The 12,970-nt window shown below is 40.3% G+C and overlaps 1 protein-coding gene across 1 annotated transcript in view; it reads right to left on the reverse strand.

Annotated features, from left to right (window-relative positions):
* SLC6A19 (solute carrier family 6 member 19) overlaps nt 1-12,681 on the reverse strand; it is a 152,966-nt gene extending 140,285 nt beyond the window's left edge. Inside the window, exons 1-3 of the mRNA XM_088445644.1 lie at nt 12,566-12,681; nt 5,923-5,993; nt 3,296-3,517 (exon numbers count right to left, since the gene is read on the reverse strand). Coding sequence (XP_088301770.1) covers nt 3,296-3,497 — 202 coding nt within the window. The 5' untranslated portion in view covers nt 3,498-3,517; nt 5,923-5,993; nt 12,566-12,681. The remainder of the gene's footprint in view (nt 1-3,295; nt 3,518-5,922; nt 5,994-12,565) is intronic.
* Nucleotides 12,682-12,970: the final 289 nt, after the last annotated feature.

The raw sequence follows: 12,970 nt of genomic DNA on the forward strand, positions 1-12,970 counted from the left end.
TAAAACTCACCATATTGCGTATGATAAATGGTGCTCTGGCCAATCAGCTCCAACTGTCATATTTGAAACAGATGATTGGTTGGAGCACCATTATCATACGCAACAAGTTTTATCAACTCGTTGTGAATTATAAAACTCGTTGATAAACAAGGCTTTCAGTTTTTAATGTGTATGGCCGCCTTGTTTATTATCTGTCTTTATTTGTTTTTTCTGTTTCTACTTGATTTTTGTAGCGATAGTGATGATCGCAGCCTATGCTGTCAAGTCAATAATAATCACAATATCAGTGTTACAGGTTTCCCATAGTTTATGGGAGCTCTGTAGAACCAATACTCATAATGGGTTCAAGCACCTTAAGTCAGTCCACCCTAATTCTGTTTCAATGCTCAAGCAACCTTCTTAACCTTCACCAACATTGTTTTGTGACTTGGTCATGTGACACCACTAAGTACTTTCTCCCAGTGACATCTGACTAGATCAATATAAGATATTTGGTGCTAAATCTAATGTATTAAACTCCTATTTTTATATTAAATGTAAGCTTATGATCAGGACCCTATTATGTTAAGCCGCTTAGGTATGATGGATATCCTTGTGCCTAACTCCTGGTAGCATCTTTTATGCACCCTTATATGGCCATCTCTGTCCCCACTCCCATTAAATAAAAACGCAACACACTATAGCTGGCGGAAGAAGATCCAATTTATTTAATACTTCCATAAAGTTGGTGGCCCAGGAAAGCAATTGCAAACATACTATTCAATTTGGTAATAGGGGTGGACCTGGACCTCCTCTTTCTTGTGAGTCACTTTAACCCTGTATGGTCCGGGCTATATCCCAGCCCCTCTGCCACTGCAGCTTCCACATTTGCCTGCGACAAAGGCTATTCATTCACCTAGCCCCAATTTATATCCCCAATACCACATCGCTTATCTACATCGCGTCCAGAATGCAGACGCTGCTTCCATATTCTTTCTGTTTGTGAAAAACTAGCTCTGGTTTGCTCCAATATGTACAGTATAATAGTATTTATAACAAAAAGTGTATTCCCTTATTATAATAATTATGCTTATCTGTAACAATCTGTAATGAGAGGTGTGCAACTGGTGCCTCTATCCAGTGTGAACTCATCTCCAAGGTGCCCCGTCCAGACAGTGCCTTAGAGAGGCACCCCTCCACTCTTTTCCACCTTGCGGGGCGCCTGATATTTATGCAGCAGTGATATTTTACATGCAGTCATTTGTAGAGCATCACTGAAACAAAACTAATATGGGACAGACAGGTATTATTTTCAATAGTGTATGTTTATTTGAACTACAATTAATCTCTACAGCGGTATTCAATTTGGAGCGAATATTTCAGAATCATGACGTCATTTTCGACGATTTCAATTATCCCCGTATTCAATTTCAAAGACTTTTCGCAGGTTCGAAAAGTCTTTGAAAAAAAATGGGGATAACTTTTCAACACTGAATAGGTGGCGAAAAAAAGTGCAGAATTGGGGTTTAGGGGTGCAGGTTTAAAAAAAATAGCCTGCAACCTTGGGAATGTCATTTAAAAATAAACTGTCAAAAAAAGTAAAAAAAAAAATTAGGGACACCCCAAAAAAATTATTTAAAAATTTGGGTGAAAAAAAAAATGGAAAAAAGTGTTTAAAAATAGGGAAATAGGTTCTAGGCTATTCTGCAAATATGCGGCAGGTGTTTTCTAGAATAGGCCATTAGCGGCAGGTGCATATTTGCAGAATTTTAAAAAAATTACTTTAGGGACAGAAAAATATGCTAGTACCCATTTTCATGTACCCCAAATTTGATGGGACCACTTAAAAAAACGAAAAAAATAACCTAAGTGCTCTTCTGCATCACTTCTTCAATGTCAGAAAAAAACACCTGCCGTGGCTATTTAAAATCCCGACTTTCATTTGCAGGCTAAACCGGGGGTACCCATAGTGATCCCCCATGTTTTGACAGCTTTAGGGGGTCCTACAATTTATTCCAGCTAAATCCCGTGTTTTTTCGCCGATCCTATTTCGCCGGCTCCCGTTTTCGTAGCTTTTTAATTGAATACGGGGATAAAGCGGGCGCGCGCCCGATATTTATCCCAGGAAAATCAGCGATGTGGAGCGAAAAGTCCAGCACAGACTTTTCGCTCCAAATTGAATACCCCTGCTAGTCTTCATTTTGTTTTATACACATGGGAGACTGCCCAGTGCAACTTCCCGTTATCAGCATAATGTATATAATTCCTGTTCTTATTATCTTTTTACAGCTCAGTGCCTCTTCTCTTTTTCTGTTTTGATAATACAATTCCAAATTCTGATATAATGATGGTTAGAATATGTCACCAAAGGATTCTATTAAATCTACATGACATTTTATATGATGTAGGCACAAATGTAAAGCAAAAATGTAAATACTTCTGATACAAATAGCAGAAGTTAAGGCACTTTTGGAGCCACAAAAAGTCCCCTAGTAAGTGGGCTTTAACCACTTTCCTGGTGTGGTTGCTTCAGATCCAACCACGCCAGATTGGGCTTTACCTAACGTGGTCGCATCTGATGTGACCAGTCAGATATGCCCACTGGGCGGCCATTGGAAAATAATCTTCCAGTGGCTATATGTAGCAAATATATTGGAAATATTGATATGCATAATTCGCACCAATACATTTTTCTGTAGTGTTGGGTCATTTGTATATCGCTCAGGGACGATTGGACACTTTGATATATCATTCTTGGACCAGCTCTCATATCAGAACAGCAGCCCCACCCCCAGTCCACCTGTAAACTACAACTGCATAGCATTAAATATAAATTTTATAAATATCGATATTAATAATTTCAGTATGGTGATCCCACATGGATGGCTAAATTTTATACATCCTAAATAGTTTAAAAGTGTTTAAAGTTCAAGTTCATGCATTTGAAAAAAATGCTCTTATTATGGGGAAAATGTGTTCATTTTTTTTTTTTTTTTTTTATAAAATCGTGTTGGATAAGTTTTAAATAGATGTTATTGACCTACAGTAATCATAAAAAATCCTGACAATTTCTGAGCGGTTTTGGAAAAAAGATTACCCAGTTAAGTGGTTACATTGTAGTATTAAAAATATACCAATATACAGTTTCCTTGTTTTCAAGATCAATATAGGATATTATTATTAACTAAATATGTGATGTGTTTTCGTGAGGAACACATAGAAACATAGAAATAATTCTGCATAGTGCAATAATAAACTCAGTGTAAACAATACATGTAAAAAAAACCTTAATAGTTTCATAGCAATTGGCACATACCTCCTCCATGGCTTTGACAAAGGTAAGGAAATCTCCATACGTTTCCCAGTCCTACACAAAAACCAATACAGGTAAGCATGTACTGAGCTTTGTTATCCCATTGTGGTCTATCGCCTGCTTCTTCTTTTTCTAGTTTCTCAAGTTCCTCGTATGTTTGTATCCTGTTCTCCAGTCCCGGGTTTGGCAACACAAGTCTCACCATGATGCACAGAGTATGACTTTCTTATAACATAAGGAATAAGAACAGAGACAGCAGGGCAGTTAGATGGATGACAAATGTGATGATTCTAAGCAAATGGTATTTATAGTGAACCTTTGGCACTCATCTGAAAAGGGCACCACCTATAGCAGAAAGAAGTGTCAGCAGAACCTTTACCAAGATAGTTCATCTAATTATTAATACCTTATCAGTCAGTGCTTCACTGAGCACTGAATGAACCATCATACATTTTCAGTGGACTTTGAAGAGCAGTTATTTTATTGCACTTCTGAATGGTTCTGAAAAAATATTTGCCATTCGCTTGTGTAAACCAACATTACACAATATAACATGTATTGTACAGTACTGTATACTTAAATCATATTTACAGCTGACAAATGTTTTTAATTGTAAAATGGAAGGTAGTATTGAAAGGTTAAATGATTTATGTGTTTCTAGCAGATGCTGTAAAGAAAGGTTTACAAGTATAAAGCAAACAGTTAGAAATGTAATAACATGATTATATAGTAAGATGGCCAATACATCTTTCAGAAATGACACTAAGGGCAGACTTACTGTACTAAACGGCAACTTTTTCAAGTGGAGGATTCTCAGCAGATAATGACCCCGAAATTCAAAACTCCAATTAACTTCTGGTTTTACATTTAATATTGTTGCTGTTTACATTTCAGGGTCAAAACAGCTGAGAATTAGTGTCTTTGAAAAGCCGCACTTAGAAAATGTAGTCGTAAGACTTAATACAAAGTATCAGTGCTGTATGGAGGGCGATGCTGTCAGTGCCGTGCCCTGGAATGGCACCCAGTCATGGTGCTCTCGCCCACCCACTTCCTGGAGTGCAGCCTGATAAAGGCATGTATTTAAGGGGAGTGGGCGGCGCCAGTACAGGGCCCACTGAAACCCTATGACGGGGCTATAAAGTATAAAAGGGATATATACAAACTATATTTATTTTCTATGGTTAAAGTATGAAGCTAAACTGTTGCACTGCCATTTTTAGTACTGTGCTAGCACTTGGAAATACCCTTTCTTTCCAGGCACAAGCAGGTGGAAGTGCCTTAGTTGGTACCGTTTTGGACATGCACAAAGTGATTTAACTAAAGATAGACAGTACTCACTTTGTATCAGCCCCAGCATGAACATACATGGTTAATGCATTAAGTCATTAGCTGGTCAGTAGTCAGCACAGCAGAAGGAAATGAGATTTCAATTTTATGGTTGGATTTATGACCTAAGGCTCCATGCCTGTTTGTGTTTGCTGATGCTCAAAAAGTCATTATTAGGTAATCCTGTCAGAAAGTATCTAAGTGTTTCCACTGTATATTGTTAAGGAAGTGATATTGAAAACAACAGGACGCAAGAAAAGTCACACCATACTAAGGACTAGATTTGTGATGTGGCGGCTCTGACACTGAAATTTCAAATGGCAATGATATCAAATGCGAAACACTCCTTAGTAAGTCTAGTCCTAGGACTCAAATAAAGGTGATGATGGTTATTGTTTAGTTGTAGATTTTTTGCCAAAACACTGATAAAATGGTCCAAAAACATCCAGAAACATTCAGCTTCGATTATCGAATCGTTCAGACTTAGCAGAAGATATCGGCCAAAAGGTTCCAATATCATGAAGTATGTGGGCATTCTCTATAATCTGTCCATATTTCTTACACATTTTCGTGACTACATCAAACTCCTTGTAGGTGGACATATTGAAATTATAGATTCCTGAGCCTGAAAATCATCAGCCTTTTCATTTAAATTGTATAGTGTGTACTGCCGATATCTGGACCTTCCACTGACAGAAAAATCATGCTGATTGTCGGTTCAACCAAAAAAAAATCACATAGGGCCTGATTCAGACCCGCTTGCAAGCGGGTCGATGGTGGCCCAGTGCACACGCAACGCGCGTGCGCGAGCCCCGTAGCGAGTGAGACCTGCACTCACTCTGGAGTTCGCAGCAAAACGAGGCGGCTGTCGATGTTGATCGACAGCTTGCCCCTTTTGTAGGCGGGTAGGGGGGTGGCTGAACAAACGGCGTTCCCGAAGGAACGCCTGCCGTTTGTGGGCATCCCTACTGACATCACTCTTGATGTCAGTAGTGGACTTCCGGCTCTATCAGAGCTGGAAGTCCACTCAGCATTGCGAGTGCTGAGACCCTACCTTAGGGTCTCCCCGCAATGCCGATGGTCATGATAATCGTGACCATCTCCTGCCCGCTCGCACTAGCTGTGGGTGGGCACCCACAGCTTAGCGAGCGGACAGGAATAAAAAATACTCCCCGCCCTGAAATTGTGTTTTTACTAAACTGCACATAGCAGAACATTTGAGTCACAAGTATACACATTCTGATGCAAAACCCAGGAATTCAAGATTTCAGGGGTCCCAGCTGGAAGACAGAAAGTGAGCCTACCTTCTCTGGAGTCCAGATTACATCCCAGTATTCTGGAAGAGTAGGCAACACACGAGTGCGAAAACACGATCCTGCATAGAAATAGACATCAAAACACGCAATTAGAAGTCAAAAGACCATCAAACCAACACGCGAGTACTTTCTATAGACAGGAATACAACTCAAGGATTTACTAAGAATAGTGTTTCACAATGCAATAGAACATGGAGCAGGATAGAAGAATGACATAGAAGTGCACTGTGATCTGTGCAGGCTTCTGTGTGCACAGTGTAAAGTAAGGGTTAAAATTTAGAAACAAAAAATCGATCCCCCCAAAAGCATAACCAGCCCCAGGCCTCTGAGCATGTTCTGGTGCTGGAAATTCGGGGGGAAAACAGTGTTGTGTTCCCCCATATTTTCAGTAACCAGCACCAGGATTAACAAGAAGGTTAACGATTGACGTTTATGCCATAGCAGGGGGACACTAAGGGCTGCCAAGAGAAATCCTGGGCCCTGGTACAGCAACTTCCCAGGAAGTTGCTGTACCAGGAGGAGTTCCCACCTGGAGGAGGTGTGGCCACAGCATTTTAGGGACAGGGCTGGACCTCTTTGGGGGGGTGTCTAATATGTGAAGCCAGCCACAGGAGCATGACATGGCTACCAGCAGCTGGGACATAGGTATTCACTATTATCATACCTCCCAACATTGGTGATTCAGCGGTTGGGACATCTGTGCACCGAAGGCCTGCGACCCAAAGAGGGGCGTGGTATTATGGCACGCCCCCGTTAAAATTTAAGTTGTCCGTTGTCCTGAGGTCCCAATAAATCACCCTGGCACAGGGTTCACTTTTTGATATAAAGACTCTGAGTGCCACCTCTCTCCATATATTGCTATATATATATATACAGTCAGGTCCATAAATATTGGGACATTGACAGAATTTTCATATTTTGGCCTCTATTCACCACCACAATGGCTTCGAAATGAAACAAACAAGATGTGATTTAACTGCAGACTTTCAGATTTAATTTGAGGGTAATTACATTCAAATCAGGTGAACGGTGTAGAAATTACAACGGTTTCTATATGTGCCTCCCACTTTTTAAGGGGCCAAAAGTAATGGGACAAACTAAACAATCCTAAATCTAAGTTTCACTTTTTAATACTTTGTTGCAAATCCTTTGTAGGCAATTACAGCCTGAAGTCTGGAACGCATAGACATGACCAAACGCTGGGTTTCATCCCTGGTGATGCTCTGCCAGGCCTCTACTGCAAATGTCTTCAGTTCCTGCTTGTTCTTGGGGCATTTTGCCTTCAGTTTTGTCTTCATCAAGTGAAATGCATGCTCAATCGGATTCAGGTCAAGGTATTGACTTGGCCATTGCATAACATTCCACTTTTTAGTCTTAAAAAACTCTTTGTTTGCTTTTGCAGTATGCTTCGGGTCATTATCCATCTACACTGTGAAGTTCCGTCCAATGAGTTCTGAAGCATTTGACTGAATATGAGCATATAATATTGCCCGAAACACTTCAGAATTCATTCTGCTGCTTTTGTCAGCAGTCACATGATCAATAAATACAAGGGAACCAGTTCCATTGGCAGCCATACATGCCCACGCCATGACACTACCACCACCATGCTTCACTGATACAGGTGGTATGTTTTGGCTCATGAGCAGTTCCTTCTCTTCTCTTCCCATCACTCTGGTACAAGTTGATCTTTGTCTCATCTGTCCATAGGATGTTGTTCCAGAATTGTAATGGCTTTTTTAGATATTGTTTGGCAAACTCTAATCTGGTCTTCCTGTTTTTGTGGCTCACCAATGGTTTGCATCTTGTGGTGAACCCTCTATATTCACTCTTGTGAAGTCTTCTCTTGATTGTTGACTTTGACACACATACACTTACCTCCTGGACAGTGTTCTTGATTTGGCCAACTGTTGTAAAGGGGTTTTTCTTCACCAGGGAAATAATTATTCTGTCATCCACCACAGTTGTTTTCCGTGGTCTTCCGGGTCCTTTGGTGTTGCTGAGCTCTCCGGTGCTTTCTTTCTTTTTAAGAATGTTCCAAACAGTTGATTTGGCCGCACCTAATGTTTTTGCTATCTTTCTGATGATATATATATATATATATATATATATATATACAGTCAGGTCCATAAATATTGGGACATTGACAGAATTTTCATATTTTGGCCTCTATTCACCACCACAATGGCTTTGAAATTAAACAAACAAGATATGCTGTAACTGCAGACTTTCAGATTTAATTTGAGGGTAATTACATCCACATCAGGTGAACGGTGTAGGAATTACAACGGTTTCTATATGTGCCTCCCACTTTTTAAGGGGCCAAAAGTAATGGGACTATCAGCTCTAAAGCTATTTCATGGACAGGTGTGGGCTATTCCCTCGTTATTTCATTATCAATTAAGCAGGTAAGAGGTCTGGAGTTTATTCTAGGTGTGACATTTGCATTTGGAATCAGTTGCTGTCAACTCGCAATATGAGATCCAAAGAGCTGTCACTATCAGTGAAGCAAGCCATCATTAGGCTGAAAAATCAAAACAAACCCATCAGAGAGATAGGAAAAACATTAGGTGTGGCCAAATCAACTGTTTGGAACACTCTTAAAAAGAAAGAACGCACCGGAGAGCTCAGCAACACCAAAAGACCCGGAAGACAACTGTGGTGGATGACAGAAGAATTATTTCCCTGGTGAAGAAAAACCCCTTCACAACAGTTGGCCAAATCAAGAACACTCTCCAGGAGGTAGGTGTATATGTGTCAAAGTCAACAATCAAGAGAAGACTTCACAAGAGTGAATATAGAGGGTTCACCACAAGATGTATACCATTGGTGAGCCACAAAAACAGGAACACCAGATTAGAGTTTTCCAAACAACATCTAAAAAAGCCATTACAGTTCTGGAACAACATCCTATGGACAGATGAGACAAAGATCAACTTGTAACCCCTGAGAACAATAGTCAACAGTGGTCCTAGTCTTCACACCAAATTACTGCTATTTGCTGTCTTGCCCATGGTATTGGACTGCAAATGAGTGAATTTAACGGTTGAAATAAGGACTTCTGGGAAAATACAGAATGCTGTAGAGATAGTTGTAATCAACTAGAGACTATGAATCTCAAACATAAGTGATCGTATAATTAGATATATCACAGTCATAGAAGTGAAAGGCTCTAGTGACATGGTATAATATCAGGTCAATATATAGGAAATGTCGGTAAACAGAGATATAGAAAAAGTAGGGGCTAAAGAATCCACAACCAGGCTCTGCTGCTCGGTCTCATACACAATTGTAGAGGAGGAGGAGTGAGAGATCTGCTGATGTAGTAGTCCCGAGAAAGCAAATAAGAAGAGGTTCCCGTCATCAACCCCAATTTCTGCTGTTGATGGTCATACCCAAAAGGCATAGGACAACAAATGAGAGAATTATCAGGTCGGTACGAGAGCCTCTTGCAAAAATGGAAAGAAATTAATAGAAATAACGCACTCTGTTACCAACTATATCACAAGTGTCACCAGTGCATATGAATCATTGCAATCATAATAAACAATATAGATCACGGAGACATATCCAGAGGGTATATCTTAAAATCTGTGCATAATATGCAAACCTCCCGAAATTATACCTTGGAAATAATTGTATATGGGTATAATGTCATGGCGTGGGCATGTATGGCTGCCAATGGAACTGGTTCCCTTGTATTTATTGATGATGTGCCTGTTGACAAAAGCAGCAGAATGAATTCTGAAGTGTTCGGGCAATATTATATGCTCATATTCAGTCAAATGCTTCAGAACTCATTGGACGGTGCTTCACAGTGCAGATGGACAATGACCCGAAGCATACTGCAAAAGCAACCAAAGAGTTTTTTAAGGCTAAAAAGTGGAATGTTATGCAATTGCCAAGTCAATCCCCTGACCTGAATCCGATTGAGCATTCATTTCACTTGATGAAGACAAAACTGAAGGGAAAATGCCCCAAGAACAAGCAGGAACTGAAGACATTTGCAGTAGAGGCCTGGCAGAGCATCACCAGGGATGAAACCCAGCGTCTGGTGATGTCTATGCGTTCCAGACTTCAGGCTGTAATTGCCTGCAAAGGATTTGCAACAAAGTATTAAAAAGTTAAAATTAGATTTAGGATTGTTTAGTTTGTCCCATTACTTTTGGCCCCTTAAAAAGTGGGAGGCACATATAGAAACCGTTGTAATTCCTACACCGTTCACCGTAATTACCCTCAAATTAAATCTGAAAGTTTGCAGTTAAAGCACATCTTGTTTGTTTCATTTCAATGCCATTATGGTGGTGAATAGAGGCCAAAATATGAAAATTCTGTCAATGTCCCAATATTTATGCACCTGACTGTGTATATATAATACATCAGGTGCGGCACTCCACGCAAATAAGGTAAACATCACACACAGCTTGAAGGTGCTTCGAGCTGTATGTGAAGTTTACCTTATTTGCGTGGAGTGTCGCACCTGACGTATTCTATGTTATTGGACATTGTGGGGGCAACCAGCTAAGTGACCATTATCATACCGAGTGCCGGACCAATGCATTGTGTGTGTATATATATATATCTGTCTCCCAACAGGTAATCAGCAATTATTATCGCAAGTCTGCTGCAGTCTTATAATATTTTATTGTATATAAATTGCCATAAGTACTATCTCCAGTCTTTAGATTGTGTGTAGGCATGATTGAACTTAAGTCCTAAAAGTTTGGTATGTGCTACGTGTTTGTTTAAGCCATTTTATTGCTGGGTCTGTATTGGCTGGCAAGTGGGGAGTTGTCTTTAATTAGGATGCACACTTGGCTACATCTCTACTTAAATATCATTCACTAGGCTGTTTTAGCCTTGGCTGGAGTTAGCAGACTCCTAAGTGCAGAATCACAAGTGCAAAATAGATTTTAGAGAAAATTTCAGCGTTACACCAGCGCTAAACCGAAGGAAAACAGAAGGAGAACATTTCATCGAACACAACTAAACTTCTATCAATACTGCATATGGACACCTATGGAGCATCAAGTGTGAGTTCAATACCTCTTCACAACAAACACCTGCTGCCTGCATAACCAGGATATGCAACACTGAAATCCTTGTCTGGTCATTGCAAAGACATTATCTCACTTGCTACTATTTGTGCTGCCTCTTTTTTAACAAAAAACAAAATTCTTATTTGTACCAATGCAAAGTAACCTCTAAACCTTGCATATACGGTTTGATTTACCATTGCTTTTGCCTAGCATCACAACTTTAAACTTCTTTTTTATTACTCATTTTCAAAACACTTTAAACCACATATATTCCCTTCAATAAAAAACCCTACTTTGTTCATCAAGCATACGCATTCACCAACTGTGTTCTTTCACCAGCATTTTTGAAAAACCTTCAACACTATCGTTCTCACACATACACTATTCTTACCTCATCCACACTGTCACCATGTTTTCTTCAAATTCTCACTTTACTCAGTGCCTACCTAATCCTTTATTCTGCCTCCTGTTCCCACCTCTATCCTTCCCCCCTAATATCCTCCACTTCTTCCTCCCCTTCTCTCCCCTCCTCTGTCTGTATTCCTCCCCTCTGCTTCCCTCCTTCTCCTCTCCTGTTACTCCTCTTTCATTCTTTTCTCCCCCACAATGGTCCTACCCAACCACTAAGCTCAGCACCCACCCTCCTCTCCCTATCACTTCACCACACCTTCATCTACATCACACTAATCTAAGTCCCTCTCCTACAAATGCATCCCACCTCTCGCCTATTGATCACTTCCTTCCACTCCTGCCTCCAAGATCTCGCCTGTGCTGCTCCCTACCTCTGGTACTCTCTCCCTCTGTGACTCTCCACCACTCTACAAATCTTTAAACGGGCTCTTAAGACTCACTTCAAAGCCTTCCAGCTCTCATCCTAATCTGCTGCTCACATGCTTCTTCCTGACTGTCTGCCCTATCTGTGTCACCCCTGTCTGTCTCTCCCCTCCCTGACCCCCATAGAATGTAAGCTCTCACGAGCAGGGCCCTCTTCCCTTATGTGCTTTTCCTTCCCTCACTCATACTATCATCTACTCAAAACTCTCTCGCCATATAAATAAAGGATAATAATAATTATATATATATAGCAGCCGTCACCCATAGTTTATATTATATAGATCATATTTTTAATATGATATATCTAATATACACTAACGGTGATGCATTATATTTATAAATTATGTAGCATTCAGATTTACAACTTGCAACAAGATCACAGTATCAAAGTCCACTTACACAGATTCGCAGTGTCAGCCTTGCAGCCAGTCAGTCGCACACTCGCTTGGCTCTTCCCTTCACAGACAGTGACAGTCTTATTTCCACTTATGGTCTGCGCCCATAGGCAAAAACTAGCCATTTGATAATGGGTGGTCCCTGTTCCAACACCATAACTTATGTAAGTTTTAAAACTTGCGCCTTCAAAGTTAAGTAACACATAGTGTATGCGGGCCGAAGGCGAGCGTAAAAAAAATAGGCGTGGTCACGCGTCATTAAGGGCGTGGTCACTGGAAATGGGGGTTTGTCATCATGACACTCCACCCATTTCTTGACACTCTGGGAACATTCCTCTCCATTCTGTTCCAAATACACCTTACCTATATGGTGGTTTCTCTGCAATGTAGAACCTCTGAAGAAACTGATCCTCCCTGGGCAGACGTTGTCTTCAGTCAGTATTCACTATTCATGTTGCAGATCACATGGTCCCAGAAGATTCCTGTTTGTGTAGGAATATAACCATGTCATCATCGTACAACAGATTTTCAACCAGACTTGTGCCCTGTATCACCTACTGCCCCCTGTATCCCCTCCATCCCCCTGCCCTTTTTTTCTAATACCTATAATTTTTTAAATTACTAATTAATTTGTTAATAACGTTATAGATATGTGTAGTTGAAAAACTACAATACCCGGCGCTCAGAAATAAATACAGAAATTAACCACCTGCTAGCTAGTAGCAATCTTTGGTCTAGCTAGGACCAAATAGAAAAAAATCAACCTGA

The sequence above is a fragment of the Taudactylus pleione genome, unplaced genomic scaffold, assembly GCF_031769625.1.
Source record: "Taudactylus pleione unplaced genomic scaffold, aTauple2 ptg000386l, whole genome shotgun sequence".
Lineage (NCBI taxonomy): Eukaryota > Metazoa > Chordata > Amphibia > Anura > Myobatrachidae > Taudactylus > Taudactylus pleione.